Below are 15,526 nucleotides of genomic sequence, written 5' to 3'. Positions count from 1 at the left end.
GGCAAACCGGCTATGCCATGCTGACGAGTCCTAATAAGGACGAAACAGCTGTCCATGGTTGCCGAACTGCACGGGTAATAGACTGCGCTAGCGTCCCGTCTTGGCCCGACTGGTGCCAATGTGTGTATGCTAGTGTGCTTCTAAAGTTCACATATATGTGAATACCTGTTTTTGGGTTCACGAAAGTTAAACCTCAGAGGTTAAACCACGCAAGGAATATATATTGCCGTTTCACTCAACATCAAACACAGCTGGGAAGTTACGAAAAGTTAAATAATGGGCGCTTACTGTATACAAAGCAAAATGAGTTAATGAATTTATTTTATGGATACACTGATTTTTTAGCCTCTGGGCGAAATCGTGGTAGTTGTGAATTAAAGTATACTTTCTCCTTATCTTTAGATTTTCGTCTTTGTTCACATTATTGCTTTTGTATTGGCTGTTACATCGATCCTTTAACAAGACATTATAAACTGTCTCGCTTACCAAAATATACTTATAAGTGTTTACTAATACTTAAGTAAGTAAGTAAAACTCGCAACCTTTTCTGTTTTTGCTCTGCCTTATTACTTTATTGTGAATTTCTCTTTTTTGCCCTGAGTTTAACTTATTTCAAGGTTTGATGTTTTCCTATGTTTAATATTTTTTTAAAGTTAGTAAGTGTAGGAACTTACAGTTAACAAGATGAGGTAGGGAAGAACGCAATCAAGTCCGCCATTTTTTTTTAATCCGGGAGCTGCGGAGCTGCTGGAAACTAGCTATCTACCACAGGGGGACCAAAACCAAAGGCGAGCTAAGATGTGGTTATGAAAGCATATTTTATAAGATAGTAAAAGTAGAGACCAGATTCTTGGAGTTATTTTTTATTTCAATTTTCTTTTGAAGATATTATTTGCGTTGTACTTGCAAGCATTGATCTAGCAAGCAAATAATACGTATAGCTCGGCCCCAGACCTCTACAAGCATCATGTGACTAAACTTTATACCGAGAACTATACCGAACACATACGACAGCAAATACTGCAGTTTTGAGCATTTGCTGCATTTTCGAACTCCAACTCCCCCAGCGCTGAGCTCTGTCTTTATCAATTTGGTGCGAGCTATGAATGTTTCGTGATCAAACTAGCGACGTCTTAGCATAACTCCCAGTAAGTTCCTGTTCAGTATGAGTAAAATTGGAAGCGGAAGTTTTGCAGAATCGGATCCTGACTCATACGGCGCAGTATCCGACCCCATCCACCATGCAACCGCTGTTACAGCATTTGGCAAGGTTAGTGCATGTCGATGTGTGTGTAAAAAAGGTAAAGCTGTTTGTTATACCACGACGGCTACCCGTAGAGCGTCAGACCAAAGATGGAGGAGGTATTTTGGTTAATGAAATTTAGTAATTAAGTTAACTTTTTACCCGGCCCTACCAATCGATAATTCCGATAATTAAATAATCAATAGTAATCGATGAAAACCATAATCAAGTAATCGATTAATATCGGAAATCAATAGAAATCGATAACGTGAAACTGTGTGAGTATCGATTTTTATTGAAAAATATTGAAATTATCGATTATTATTGATTATAATTTATTGATAAATATCGATTTCTGTCCATTCCATTGAAATGTATCTTTGAGTATCGATCAACCGATTAATATTGATTAATTCGATTAGTTTCTGATGATCGATTTTTATCGATTGGTAGGGCCAGGCTTATTAATATTCACCAATAGCTTGGATGCCTTTAGAATGCCTTGGGATGACTTGGGGATTGTTTGGATGTAGAGCAAAGTTAAGATTCTGGTATGCAAGCTAGAAATTTTCCCTGGGAGGGGGAGGGGAGTGAGTTCAAGTCTCAGTTATTACTTGTATTTGTTTGGGGTAGTACCATGTTCTTCATTTTCCTTTAAAAAACCAGGTGCATCAGACAAGGAGGGGAAGAAGTGCCCCCCCCCCCCCCCACTTTGCTTAGTGGATGTGTGTCTTTTTTTACATGTACCTAGTTTTATAAGTGTTACATGTTTACAGTAAATCAATTGCATATTAAAAGATTATACATCTTTATCAACTGTTTGTATCATTTTTGTCTGTACTCTATGTCAAATCCACGAACCCCCTCCTCCCCCACTTTGAAATATTATATATATATATATATATATATATATATATATTTATATATAGTCTATAGACTATACACCGCTCTACTTTCGAGTATTGAGCACTTTCTATGAAAGCCTTCAACCATCATTTTATATTTATATATATTTAGTTATTATATTTTATCTGAAATTCCCTCCATGAAGGGGGGGGGGATAAAACATTTTTAATTACACAGCTCATCAGGAGCTGTACAGAAACACAATGAATATACTCTTTTGAATCCTCTGATTATTTGAAATGCAGATCAAGACATTTGCAGGCCTTGAGAAGGATGAATGGTTGTTTGTCATTATTTCTACCAACAACATCCTATTTGCTATTGGACTAACTATCGAAAGACTGGTTAATCTCCCTCAGAATTCCACAGACTACACATTTGCAATCATTCTCTTCATTAACACAGGTATGCAGCCTTTGATTGGTTAATCGCATATACAGTACAGTAATGGGAATCAAATGATTACTTCAAAGAATAGAGGGTACAAAATTAAATCCCCTTATGATGGAATCTTAATAAATGTCTGAAATGCTTTATTTCAATAAACAGATGTTCTACTTCTAACTTTCCCCACATGTAACATGTATTAGATATATTCATAACCATAGTTTATTTCTTTTTAGTGTTTTGTCTGTATTATGCTATCCATGGAGTTCTGAGGGAGCGAGAGTTTGAAATATATGCCTACATTGCTGCCACTGCAGTCCTTATAATCTATATTGTCCTGGACTTGGCCTTGAATACCAGTCGCCCTGCCGTCAAGTGGGTAAGTAAGTAGCATGTACAACAAAAGACCAGTGCCCTTCAATTATTGTTCAATATTCATTCATTAATAAGTTGTTATTCTTGTTTCTAAGGCTCGTTTTGGGCTTCTTGTGTTCTTTGGACCATCAAATGTCTATTATGGATATAAGGTTGTCAAAGGATTTGGATATCTAGAGTTCAAGACTGTTGGGGCTGCTGTGTCTCTACAAAGTATGTTGCCAATAAAAAACCTTGTAAAGCTAGGGGAGTAATTATGAAGAAGGGCTGATACCCAAAATGTCAGAGAAACTACCCCTTTCTTACAGAGGCAAAACATACCATTTCAACCATGTGTCGATTTATTTGATACCTGGTTCCACAATGCCTATATGCATACCACCTACAGCTTTTCTGTAGTTTTTCTTTGCCTTTCTATTTAGACTAGCAAACTAAAATGAAGACAAAATGGGGGATGCTTAAATTGCATCTGCAAAACAGTGTGTGAGAGACACAAGCAGGTTAGGAAGTGGTGGAAAAGAAAGAAATGGAATTGCCTCTGCTCTCTTCTCCTTCAGGCTGTAAACACTTTTGTCTTTGCCAGTGAAAAGGTGGCTTTACGCTTTTATAAGACAACTTTTCCACTCTAATTTGACTTTCCAAATAAATTGTGCAAATATATTATACTTAACAGGTAAAAAGTGGGGCCTGATCCATGTAATTATCAGTCATGAGTGTAAAATAATGTGTTACTGAATGTGGTAATTCCACAGAGTACCATAATGTTCAGATTATATCTATAGTAATAGTATTTCCCCAGACTTGAGATATTGATAGATGATCTATTGAGTTCGATATGAAGATGGTACCACAGGTCAACTTGTCATATTTATAACCACTGAGAAGTGTCGTGTATACAAACAAAGCTTTATGCTTGGGCAGACACTTATCTAGACAACTATGGCTTTTGCCAAGATCTTCTTTAGAAAAATAATGTTCAGTCAAGCATGAAAGATAAGATTGCTGTAGATAATGATGGCCAGTAAATGGTCCCTGGGACTGGAATGTTTTTTTTTATAGAAATGTACAGATTAGCAGGAATATTCTCTGTTCTTCTGAAGTTTGATCTACAGCTTGCAGTAAGTACCAAATGCTATAATGAGGAAAACAAACAATGGAAATAATGTACACTTACCCTATGCCCTGTGATTACAGGTCAGCTTGCTGGTTCTCGTCATCCAAAACACGACATCACTGAGTCTGCAAGAGAAGCTGGTAGTAGGAATCGGTGTCCCTGTTCAAGTCATATGGGCTTACCTTGGTTGGATCATAGTGAGTATCATGCTTGGTTTAGTGCCCAGCTTGAAATAAGCCAATTAATTTGTAACCTTCTTTTTGTGCAAAATATTAAAGACAAAAAGCAAAAGCCACACCCAGGGTGCTAAAATGAGCATTGGCTTGCATAATATGAGCCTCCATTTTCTTGAACTCCATGTTTTTCAAAAAAGTCAACGGCAACAGCACATGGAAACAGTAAGTTTCCTAGTTTAGTACCTTTCATATTTCATAAATATGCCTTTATTTTATTTTTTTCATAGATGCGGCGTGAAATTCTAAACCTTGTCTGGGTTTTTCTGCCATGGTCTTTCCTTGAGCCTGGCTACCTCATTTATAGAACATATGATGTAAGTAGATAATCTACAGAGCATAAGATGTTGGAAAACTAACTAAACAATATATGATGTACGTAGAATTGATTCTGCCAACATTTGTTCTCAACAGAGGTAATCTATCTTTAATTGATCACATAAAAATGTGCATGACAACAAACAGAAGTAAGCTTTCTTTCAATTGATCATTCTGAAATTTGATTTTCGTTACTTTCTGGTTTAGATAATAGCCAACTGGAAATCTCAAGACAATTCCAACATACTCTTCTATACGTTTTTTGGAGCAGGTAAAAGCAATTGGTGTCATCTTTTTCCAGGTTGGAATTGCTAGACGCCTGCATGTTGATTCTTTATGACTCTACGCAGATACCCTCATGGGGACCTAAATTACGCACACTGCAGTGTGTACGATCCAATTTTTTCGAGTTCATCTGGGAAGATATGTCCCATGGATGAAATTAAACAAATCTGGGGCCTGCTTGTTTGACCATGTCTTTTTCTCTCTTTTTATTTGGATATTTAAATATCGTTATAATTTTGGAAATGTTATTATCAATAGACTATTCTATGCTTTAGCAATAGGTAAGCAAAAAAAATGGAATTATTGTAGGATGGGTTTAACTTTATTGTTATTCATGGATTTTAGCTGATTAATGTACGTGTCATTTTTATTTGATTTTTTTGCGGCCTTCATCTACTCCTATGTTGTTGTTTTTATTTAAAATGCAAGTTTCAAGAAAGCCTCAAAAAAGCCATCCATGGTGGAAGCCTGATTATTGACGACATTTTATTAAAAGTGTCTCGCTCGAATCAGGGAGCGTAAAATGTCGACATGATTGGCATATAGTAACATGTCTATTGAATATAATCCCAGATTGGTGTATTTGCCCATCCAACATCTTCCTTGTGATCTCAAATTCTTTATTGCCAAACCCTCTTTTCTTTTTCAGCTGCGCTGGCTTTAATCATACGGGTTCTTGTTCTTGTCTCTTTGAGGTTTGTCGTAAACAACTTTGGCCAAGGTCTCCGTGAGATGGGTAGGTTTTCATCGTTACCATGCCATCAATCATTTATCAATCACTCATTTAAGTGTACATGTATTTTTTGATTAACTAACTTATATATATGTTATTGCTGTTGAAGAATAGAGTGATATGTGCAAAAAAAATGCCTAGAGCCTAATTTATAAGCTAATTTTGAGTTAGACACAAGACAAATAACGTTAATAGTTTTCTTGTAGCTCTCACTCAACAAATGATCATTTCAGTAGGTCTGTCACTCAAATCCCTGATTTCTCTTCAGTGTTCGCTTTGCCCGTTTGCCATCTTGGACAGAACTAGGGAGAGGCTAGTTTCGTCATTCAAATCCCTGATTTCTCTTCAGTGTCCGATTTACCCGATCGCGTAAGCAGGACTAGAAAGAGGCTAGTTTCGTCACTCAAATCGCTGATTTCTCTTCAGTGTCCGCTTTACCCGATCGCGTTAGCAGGACTAGAAAGAGGCAAGTTTTGTCACTCAAACCCCTGATTTCTCTTCAGTGTTCGCTTTGCCCATCAGCGACGATCAGCCACCAATTCTACCGAGGAAACGGGATATCGCAAAATGCTGCGGTATTGTGTGCTGCGGGCCGCTGGGATGATGACGTGATGTACTCTTTCCCCTCGACAGCTACCAGGAGGTAGGGGAAAGGCTCTCCGTAAGCAAGACTAGGACTTTTCCTATGTGTTAGACGAGTTATATTATACTGTGCAAAGAACGAAAATACAAGAAGCTCCCATAGGTATACGCAAAGAGAGCCAAATCAGAGTCGAAAAGATCTGTTGCTGATCTGGTGGAGTGCGGGACAAGAGGTTGCTTTAAAGGCATAGTATGTAATAGCAGTGTAACAAGGTAATAGCATTTTTCCTATTGTATTGAGTATCAGCGGGCTGGGAAAAGAAAAAGAGGTAATCAGAATGAAATTTCCGATAAAATGCAGATAGACACACTACTCATATTAGAAGAAAAATAAATATAGACATCATATGAGCGACATATAACATTTTTGGACCGGAAAACAGTAGCTGTCACCATGCATTCTTCGACGGCAAGCAAAATATTGGTAACCGCATTAATAAGAGTATAAATACCGAAATAATAAGAGTATAAATATTTTTTAAGCCCGTGCTATGGGCAATAAAGAATAAATAGTAGTGTTCCGAAACTCCGAAGAAATTCTTTACAAACTAAAAAGGTAGCAAAAGTAGTCTTTGTCTCTTGTAGTGTTTGTCTAAAATAAGTGATTTTGATGGAACTATTACCGAAAAAGACAATACTTGTAATTGAGTGAGTTATATTTTGTTCTAATGAAATGATCATGCCGTGCATTGTCTATTATGCAATAGAGATTTTATTAAATAAAAAGTCTAATTTAAATGGTGTATGGCCGTTGGTGGGACCGGGACGGACTTACTCTTTACCCTGGCAACCCGAGGAGCTTAGGAGAGTTGAATTGGATTTAAAAGAATAGTTTTTCCGCTTTATCATTTAATCTTTGCCTCTGTAGCTCAGTGGTTAGAGTACTGGTCTTGTAAACCAGGGGTCCAAAGTTCAAATCTCTGCAGGGGCTGCTTGTGTTTTTCTTTTCGGTTTTGCACCCAATCAAGCGGGTCGTAGACATTTCGGTTTTGCACCCAATCAAGCGAGTCGTAGACATTTCGGTTTTGCACCCAATCAAGCGAGTCGTAGACATCTCGGTTTTGCACCCAATCAAGCAAGTCGTAGACATTTCGGTTTTGCACCCAATCAAGCGAGTCGTAGACATTTCGGTTTTGCACCTAAACAAGCGAGTCGTAGGCTCTTAGTGTGTGTGCTGTGCTTGTATCTTTTTCTAAAGCCAGAACGTGAAGGTTATTTGAATAACAACAACAACAACAAATTTAGGCGCTATACCCTTATTGATTGTTACTGGCTGATTAGTTGTTTGACTGAAGAACAACACATAGATTGAATATAAAAATTACTATTTATTTATGTATTCTTATCTTGTTTAGTTTTTATCCTTACAATACATGCGTAGCTTTTCTTTGAATCAAATTTTCTGGTATTATCTATTTCTGCTGCAAACTATCGGCGTCCAAAGTTACACACCCAGTGGCACATCGCCCCGCCTCTGTTGGGGACGCAGTAGCAATGGCAACCTCCGGTACAGAAACTGGGGCACAAACCAAAACAGCCACTTGCTGACGGATCAGACACATCTTCAGTGAGCTTGAAGGATACCGAAGCACCTAACGACAAGTAAAACATAATCTTTTTATCATTTCTTTTCGAAGTTTGTCTTCCTCGATTCATTATAAATCATAACGAAGGTATGGCCGCAGATAAGATTTAATTTATCGTCCCACACTATCCATTACTCTATGTACTTATTTGTGGTATGTCAAAAAGCATTGAACATCTCTATATCATCTATTCTTTCAGACTGATTCTTATGTCTACGATATTTTCCTGCCTTTTCCTAAGAAAACATTGATTTCAATCTTTGATAAAGCCCTCATTTAGACAAGAAGTTTAAAAGAATTGACGGCGGTATGGTTTTCCTTGAGGCAAGGGGCAACTATAGAGGCAAAAAGTGTGGTTCTCAATGCTCGTTTATATCCAGTTCAGGACTAAAAGGGAACACCGCTTTGTGTATGTTGTGGTCGCGTTGTTGGCGATGGAAACGTGAGGGTTGCTTCCCAACCCTCATTCCCAGTCCCCCAAATAACTCCCACAGGCTTACCCTCGCCAGGAGATGTCAAAGCGGCGAATGCAAGAACCATGATAGCAAGCAACATGAATATCTTGGAGGCCATTGCTCAATACTGAAAAAAAATATATTAGAAGAAAGAAGACGTACATTGAGTTCACTGTGACTTAATTGTTGATAGTCTTGAATAATTTTGAAGAAATGTCTTTATATCTCACCAAATTCTCAACTGGATTCCAAAGCCGGGCTTGAAATCTGTGCAAAAGCTGAGTGCACTGACAACTGAGAATCGAAAAAGACACTATATATATGCCCGGGCAAGCCTCGAAACCGAAAACAATGCTACATTATGGCTCGTGGTGTTTACCAACCAAGCCTCGAAAGCTTTTTACTTTCAGCATTTCACGTGATTGCAGAGCGGAAATCACTCTTTCTGTTTGTTTAAAAAACCGCTTAATTTAGACTTACTGCATCAGGAGTAAAAAGGAATCTTTATCGTGACCATATATGGGAATAAAAACATCCATGGATCAACAAAAGTTTATTTACCGTAACATGTGATGATTCTGTTACTCTTTGTAACGTGGCGGAACTAACCATCGAAATTGCTCAAGCCCTAATAACCCGTGATCACTTATTCTAAATACCTTACATATTTGGACCACATAGACAATAGACATGTCCATGGGCTTTATCCTCTAATATCGACATGGTGTGGCTTATAAAAGACGATTTTAATGCATTAATATGCTTCAGGATTAAAACCCAAAGTTGTGCACAATCTTTTTGAAGAGGATTTTAAAATCTTTTGACCGTATTGTTTCTCTCTATTAGCCTAGTCCCTGGCCATTTTTTTCGGGTTTCCTGTGGTGCTTTTTGTTCTGTGATTGACGATGTGACGTCGCATACCGTCAGGGACTAAGTCGACTTTCAATAGCCCTTTATTTTATTTTTCCAATAATACGCTGGCGCGATACATTTTAACATCAGCCAAATAAGCTCTACATATGTATTCAGTTTTAGTTTGTATGTATATTATCCTTTCACCATTACCACTATTAATCTCCAAATTTCGTATAAAAATATATATATTAAGGAGCAACGTGGAGGTTCACGAACGCTCACTATAAAAGGGACTTACCTTAGGAAAGCTGTCATTCGTCATTTGACTTGACTCAGCGCAGAGCTCCGTAGAGAGAGTCCAGGGGCCCGTTTCTCAAAACGCCCGGTAACTTATCGGGCCCGCTAACCTACCCGTTAAACAAGGACCCGCGGTATAATAGGCGCGGACCTGGTCCAAGTCGTCATTCCCGCTCGACCACGTCAAGTGCAGAGCTCCGTAAATATCGAAAAAGCAGAGCCGTAGATTAACTTTGATAATTTCGAAGTTGAATATAATGTTCTTTATACACATGGCAATAACGGCGAGCTTTTTGGGAGTGATTTTCTACGGCAACAAGGACAAAAATTGTGATTGAAAATAAAATTCAAAAGCAGCGTGCGCTCGTTTGAAATGACGCTGTTTTTTAGCGCGCGCGTGAAATTACGAAACCTGAACATTTTTTGCATCAAAATCGCTCCATTCTCTATTTCTTAACTGTCCAGTCACCAGAGAAGATTAAAAAGATAGTTATCTTTGCACTATTGATGTTTTTAAGACGAGCTTACTCATATCCCTTTTGCTTCTTTTTATGCTCTGCGCTCGACAAAGTCTAGCGAAAATGACGACTTGGACCAGGCGCGCGCATTTTTACCGCAGGTCCTCCCGATAAATCTGTGGTGTTTCTCAAAACTCCCGTTATTATCGGATTGGTAAAAATTCACGTAAAATCACCCGATATTTTACTGGAGCTCTTGACCTCCCGTAAATTAACGTGAAGCATTTTGAAGTCGTAAAATAAGGTTCAAAATGAAGTCTAGCTTTGAATGGCGACGACATTCGCGAGAGCTTGCGAAAAAGGGGACCGCGTTCGTGGTTTCGTTATTTTCACCCGCGCTAAAGACTAAGACCCTGTCCCCACGTATCCGTTTTCGTTTGAAAACGCAACCTTTTTGTTCCGTTTTCAAAAAGATCCGCGTCCACACGAAGCGTTTTTATTTTGATACGACCCGTCCCCATGAAAACGCAAAAACGATACGAAAACGATAACAAGCTCTACAGCGCATGCGTACTCGCGCGCCACCTGGCGCCCGTTTCTCGAAACACCCGAGAATTCTCGGGCCCGAAAACTTTATTTTGCATTTTTGCCCAAAATTTCGAATGTTATACTTTTTGAGAACCGCTTTCATGTTTTAGAACAGTTTGAACTTCCTTTTGGTTCATATTCCAAATGATTTCGCTCAATAGGGCTATTTTCGAAGTTTTGCTGAAACCAGAAAGTTACCCGAAAAGTCTCGGGTGACTGCGAGGTCCCGAGAACTTTCTTAATATTTAAGCCATGTGAATTTCGGGCCCGAGAAGTTCGGGAAAGATCAAAATATATAAATCTATTAAGGGAATCATCCTTTACATGAATCTTTGTGGTAAAATGCGATATTTGACGATATTGCAACACATTTAGATACCATAAATTTTATAGAAATTAGCCAGCTTTTCAAATTTAAGGAATCAATCGTTTTCGGGTCCGAGAATTCTCGGGTGTTTTGAGAAGCGAGCCCCCTGGACTGGACCTGAGTTATCACGTCATCGTTTTCGAAAGGTTCCGTTTTCGTCCGTCACCACGGCACCAAAGGTTATCGTTTTCAAATTGTTCCACTCTGAAGATCGTTTTCAAATTGTTCCGTTTTCGATCATCGTTTTAGCGTTTCCGTGTGGACGATACCCGTATCCGTAACAAAAAGGTTGCGTTTTCAAACGAAAACGGATACGTGGGGACCGGGTCTTAGGGGCCGTCCACACCAACACGGATCCGTTTGAATCCGTATACTTTTTGATACGTTTAGGCCTTACGTCCACACTAACACGGATTCGTTTGAATCCGTGTACTTTTTAATACGTTTAGGCCTTACGTCCACACTAACACGGATTCGTTTAAATCCGTATACTTCTTGATACCTTTAGGCCTTCCGTCCACACTAACACGGATTCGTTTGAATCCGTATACTTTTTGATACGTTTAGGCCTTCCGTCCACACTAACACGGATTCGTTTGAATCCGTATACTTTTTGATACGTTTAGGCCTTACGTCCACACTAACACGGATTCGTTTGAATCCGTATACTTTTTGATACGTTTAGGCCTTCCTTCCACACTAACATGCGCTGGATCCAGCAAATCGAGATAATTTTGTAAACGCCGTCGAAAGTGAATCAAAGTGAATCCGTATTACTTTGGTCCGTAGTGCCGGACGGCCGAATCCGTATCAAAATGAAAACGATGGCGTCATATCGCAGGCGCGCGCTGCTTTGAGCATGCGCATATCATAATGACGTCACCCTGTGCCAGTCAGCGTTTTCAAACGTTTGAATCCGTGTTAGTGTGGACGGCTGGATCCAGGCGAACACGATGCGAAAACGATAGTGTGGACGCGAATCAAGTGATGCGTTTTCGGCGAAACGAATCCGGGTACTTTTGAATCCAGGTTAGTGTGGACGCCCCCTAAAAGCGTCATTTCAAACAAGCGCGCGGTTTTTGAATTAAATTTTCAATCACAATTTTTTTCGTTGTTGTCGTAGAAAACTGCTCCCAAGAAGCTTGCCGTTGCTCCCAAGAAGCTTGCCGTTATTGCCTTGGATATAGCGTTATAACGTTAATTTTAACTTCGAAATTATCAAAGTCAATCTACAGCTCCGCTCTTTCGATATTTACGGAGCCCTGCACCACGAAAAGGCGAAAGAATTTACAGGAATTTTATAATAACTTTATTCACTATTGTACTTTACATAGATTGAGTTTATAATTAAAGGGAAAATAAGAATAGTACATTGAGTCTGGAATCCGGAATAACAAGTAGTTTTCGAGCCGGATTCCAGTTAAATATTTTTTGTTGATAGAACTGTGAGGAGAGGAGAAATGAGTAAGGGATTAGGAGAGTTCTAGAGTGAAAAAGTCGTGACCTAGTATTGTTCATCCAGTAAATGACGCTTTAAAGCACTTTGAAATGTGTACAGATTAAGCTCTTTCAACTCAGTGGGGAGATCAACCCAAAGATCTGTTGCAATATATTTTAAAGTTTGTTTACCGGATTTTGTTCGTACTTTACTTTTGTATAAATTTTTCCTAGAGGCATATCTTGTATTGTAACCATGGATTCCGCTTGCATAATTAAAATAATTAGAGAAGGAATAAGGCAGAAGTCCCTTATGCCAGAGGTGAATGAATTTCAGTGCTTGGAATTTAAAGACATGGTTTACTGTAAGAACATCTAATAGGTTGAGCAGGGGCAATGCACTATCTGTATCAGTACCAAAAGTCTTTGCAAAGAAAATAAGTCTTATTGAGTGGTTTTGCTTAGTTTGTACTTTTTTAATGTGTGTTTGATAAGCACTGACCCAGGCTAAAATTGCATAGGATATATATGGAAAGATGAAACTATAGTAAATTTGTTTCATTTGCATGAGAGGTAAAAAGTGTCTGAGTTTCGAGAGGATACCGTTATTTCTAGAGATTCGTGTACATACGTAGGAGATATGGTGCTTGAAGGAAACTGTCTCATCTAGTAGCACTCGTAAATATTTAATATATTTCTTACGCTCTAGAGGTTAACTACCGATTTTTATATCTACCTCGTCATCTTTTTTCCTAACTGATTTGATTATCATAAAATTAGTTTTAGTTAAGTTGATGGATAGTTTATTAATGTCGCACCAATCCTTGACTTTTCCTAATTCTCTGTTCATGAGCTTTTCTAAGGTTTTGAGATCACTTGCAGACGCAAACACGTTAGTGTAGTCAGCAAAAATTCGAAAAGTCAAAGCATCGGTGCAGCTAGGCATATCATTAATATAGATTAGAAACTAACTTTCATTCCTGCCAGCTTTCGACGATTGGAGTAGAAAGCATTTCTAGTGTCGCGTCTGACGAACTTGACAATGGTCTTTGGTGGGGCGTTGGGGTTGTAAGAAGGAAGCGGATGTGAGGTTGAAATATCTTCCTCCTTAAGTGGCACTTCAATGGCGTCTCCGATCGCCATTAACTACGTCTTTTGAGGAGTACTTCCTGTTAGGAGGGACGCCTGATATTTCAAGACAGTCTCCTCAGGTATTTGGCGGGTTCTTCTGCTTTCTCCAGAGTTTCATTACTTCTCTGTTTCTCTTCATTTAATTATTTCTCTAACTTTCTGATTGAGTTTCCATGTGACTGAACCATTTGGTTTATCTTTTCCATTTGGGACAGAATGCCGTCATATTTCTTATTTAGGTGTTCCACTGAAGATTTTAGGTCGTCGACCTTTAGCTCTAGTGGCCGTATTGCATCTCTCAAAATTTCTCTCATCTCTTCTTTTGAAGCCATTTTGCGTCGGGAAGGCGGGAGCGTTCAAAAAGCGTGGCCGACCGCCATTACGACATATGCAAAATTCAAAACAACGGCGTGAAAAGCTGCGAAATTCGTCTCTCCAAATGAAAAGGAGCCGAGTCGAAAATCGCAAGAGTTTCAGTAATTAGTTTTTGAGAGGCATGAAAACCATCCCAACGTCGTCTTTAATGTTGTAAGTAATTCTGAAATGTGAATTACGCTGTGAATTTTTATATTCCCGCTTTGTCACCCTTAGCCCAAGGCCACTGTCAGTGTTAAGGAATGTATGGAGGGACTTATAACTATTAAAGCGAAAAAAAAACTTTTTCGTGAAAAATTAAAACTATAGACTTTGTAATACTGTGTTTAAGTCTCCCTTTATTTCGCTTTTGCCGATAGAATGTCAGTACAGCGAGTTTGAAGCCCGCAACGAATTGTATTTTTATACTGTAAGAAAGCTAAAGTCAGAATGAGACTACAAACATATCCGGGCGTTGAACATGATGTCGATGAAATAAGAAAAGGTTGTTTACATTATTTCCCTTTTATATACCGAAATGATCACGTTTTTGTAATTTACTCATACACTTAAATCCACTCACTTTGACAGCATGGGCTTCCTTCATGGTAATAAAAGTATCCTTCCAGACAGACACAGGCCCGTAGCCAGGGGGGGTTCGGACGAACCCCCCCACCCGGCTTGAAGGTCTGCTCATAGCAAACAAAAATATATTACGTTTGGCCGAAGATATACCGTGCACATCAATATGTTTTTAAAATGACTATAGAAATCTTTTTATAATATTTATCCTTATTATTATCGCTTTATGTTAAAAAGTACCCTATTAATAACATTTTAAATACAAGATTGATTGCTTAATGCAATAAGGCGAGGAGAGGAGAATACCGGAAAATTGATCCGCTGAAATCGATAAACGAACCACCCCGCTTAAAACAATGGCTACGGGCCTGAGACATGACTGGTAATGACACTTTGTCCAATGGATTAGGAACTCAAAATAATGAATTGTGATAAGATTTTCCCGTGAGAATTGTGATAAGAGTTTTCCATGAGAGAAACGACCCTTGAGATAAACTTGAGAAACACCGTAAGCTAGGAAGCCTTACCCAAGAGAAATTGTTTACACTTTATTGATAGGCACCCCCCCCCCCCCCCCCAACACTAAAAATCCTGGCTATACACCTGTTTGGGTAAGTTCTAGCAGCTAATATTACTAGTCCTAATGCGACTTCGTTTAAACTCTCCTAAATTAACTGAATTTAGCATATGAGGCTTGGATGTGGTGCATAAAAAAATGCAATTTCTTATTGAGTAGCCTCAAAGGGATATGAAAAGACCAACACTGCCCTTGGATTTCTGACTTGCATTTGGATCTGGAGTTGCAGCCATTGTTTGTTGTGCCCTGTACAAATCTTACAGGGTTTGTCCCAACAGACAAGTTTTATACACACTTAATATATGTAAGTCATATGATTTTGATGAATATTTACTATATCTAATTTCTAATCTCTATGTACATCATGACTAGTATACAGCTCTTGAATGCTTGAATGCTTTGTTGATAATGGACAAATTGAATAAAGTGCTCTGGAATAACACTAATCACATTTGATGTTAATTTGCATTGATACTTGCCATGGTAATATGCAGTTTCTAAAACAAATATTAGTCTAAGGAATAATACTGTCCTTACAGAATATTGCATTATTACGTTATGACAATATTGCAAAACTCATCTCTGCAATAAGTAGCTGAGCTT

General features: G+C 38.5%; 1 protein-coding gene, 3 long non-coding RNA genes and 1 other non-coding gene across 6 annotated transcripts; 4 read left to right on the top strand and 1 right to left on the bottom strand.

The window, feature by feature from the left end:
* The first annotated feature begins 959 nt into the window (after positions 1–959).
* On the top strand, positions 960–6,974 carry LOC5515196. Of its 2 annotated transcripts, none has more exons than XM_032384856.2 (10): positions 960–1,270; positions 2,395–2,554; positions 2,773–2,915; positions 3,007–3,124; positions 3,971–4,029; positions 4,106–4,222; positions 4,489–4,575; positions 4,784–4,847; positions 5,511–5,597; positions 5,863–6,157. In XM_032384856.2, exons 1-10 carry the CDS (start codon positions 1,166–1,168, stop codon positions 5,898–5,900), a joined length of 978 nt encoding a protein of 325 aa, XP_032240747.1. In that variant the 5' UTR covers positions 960–1,165; the 3' UTR covers positions 5,901–6,157. The 2 variants fall into 2 exon arrangements, with proteins under 2 accessions (XP_032240747.1, XP_001635369.1); XM_001635319.3 differs by having other exon boundaries at positions 962–1,270; positions 6,098–6,974.
* Positions 6,975–7,094: 120 nt separating this feature from the next.
* Positions 7,095–7,167, top strand: Trnat-ugu. The gene has a single exon. It is a non-coding gene; the product is annotated as a tRNA-Thr (tRNA).
* A 377-nt stretch (positions 7,168–7,544) lies between these two features.
* Positions 7,545–8,668, bottom strand: LOC5515193. The gene is made up of 3 exons (XR_004296830.2): positions 8,508–8,668; positions 8,323–8,404; positions 7,545–7,828 (listed from the first exon to the last, which is right to left on the bottom strand). It is a non-coding gene; the product is annotated as an uncharacterized LOC5515193 (long non-coding RNA).
* Positions 8,669–11,428: 2,760 nt separating this feature from the next.
* On the top strand, positions 11,429–12,735 carry LOC116619751. The gene is made up of 2 exons (XR_004296837.2): positions 11,429–11,871; positions 11,966–12,735. It is a non-coding gene; the product is annotated as an uncharacterized LOC116619751 (long non-coding RNA).
* Positions 12,736–13,001: 266 nt separating this feature from the next.
* On the top strand, positions 13,002–14,103 carry LOC116619752. The gene is made up of 2 exons (XR_004296838.2): positions 13,002–13,490; positions 13,739–14,103. It is a non-coding gene; the product is annotated as an uncharacterized LOC116619752 (long non-coding RNA).
* Positions 14,104–15,526: the final 1,423 nt, after the last annotated feature.

Source organism: Nematostella vectensis, chromosome 1 (genome assembly GCF_932526225.1).
Source record: "Nematostella vectensis chromosome 1, jaNemVect1.1, whole genome shotgun sequence".
Lineage (NCBI taxonomy): Eukaryota > Metazoa > Cnidaria > Anthozoa > Actiniaria > Edwardsiidae > Nematostella > Nematostella vectensis.
Note: the sequence above shows the minus strand (reverse complement) of the source record. Positions and strands in the feature narration are given on the sequence as shown.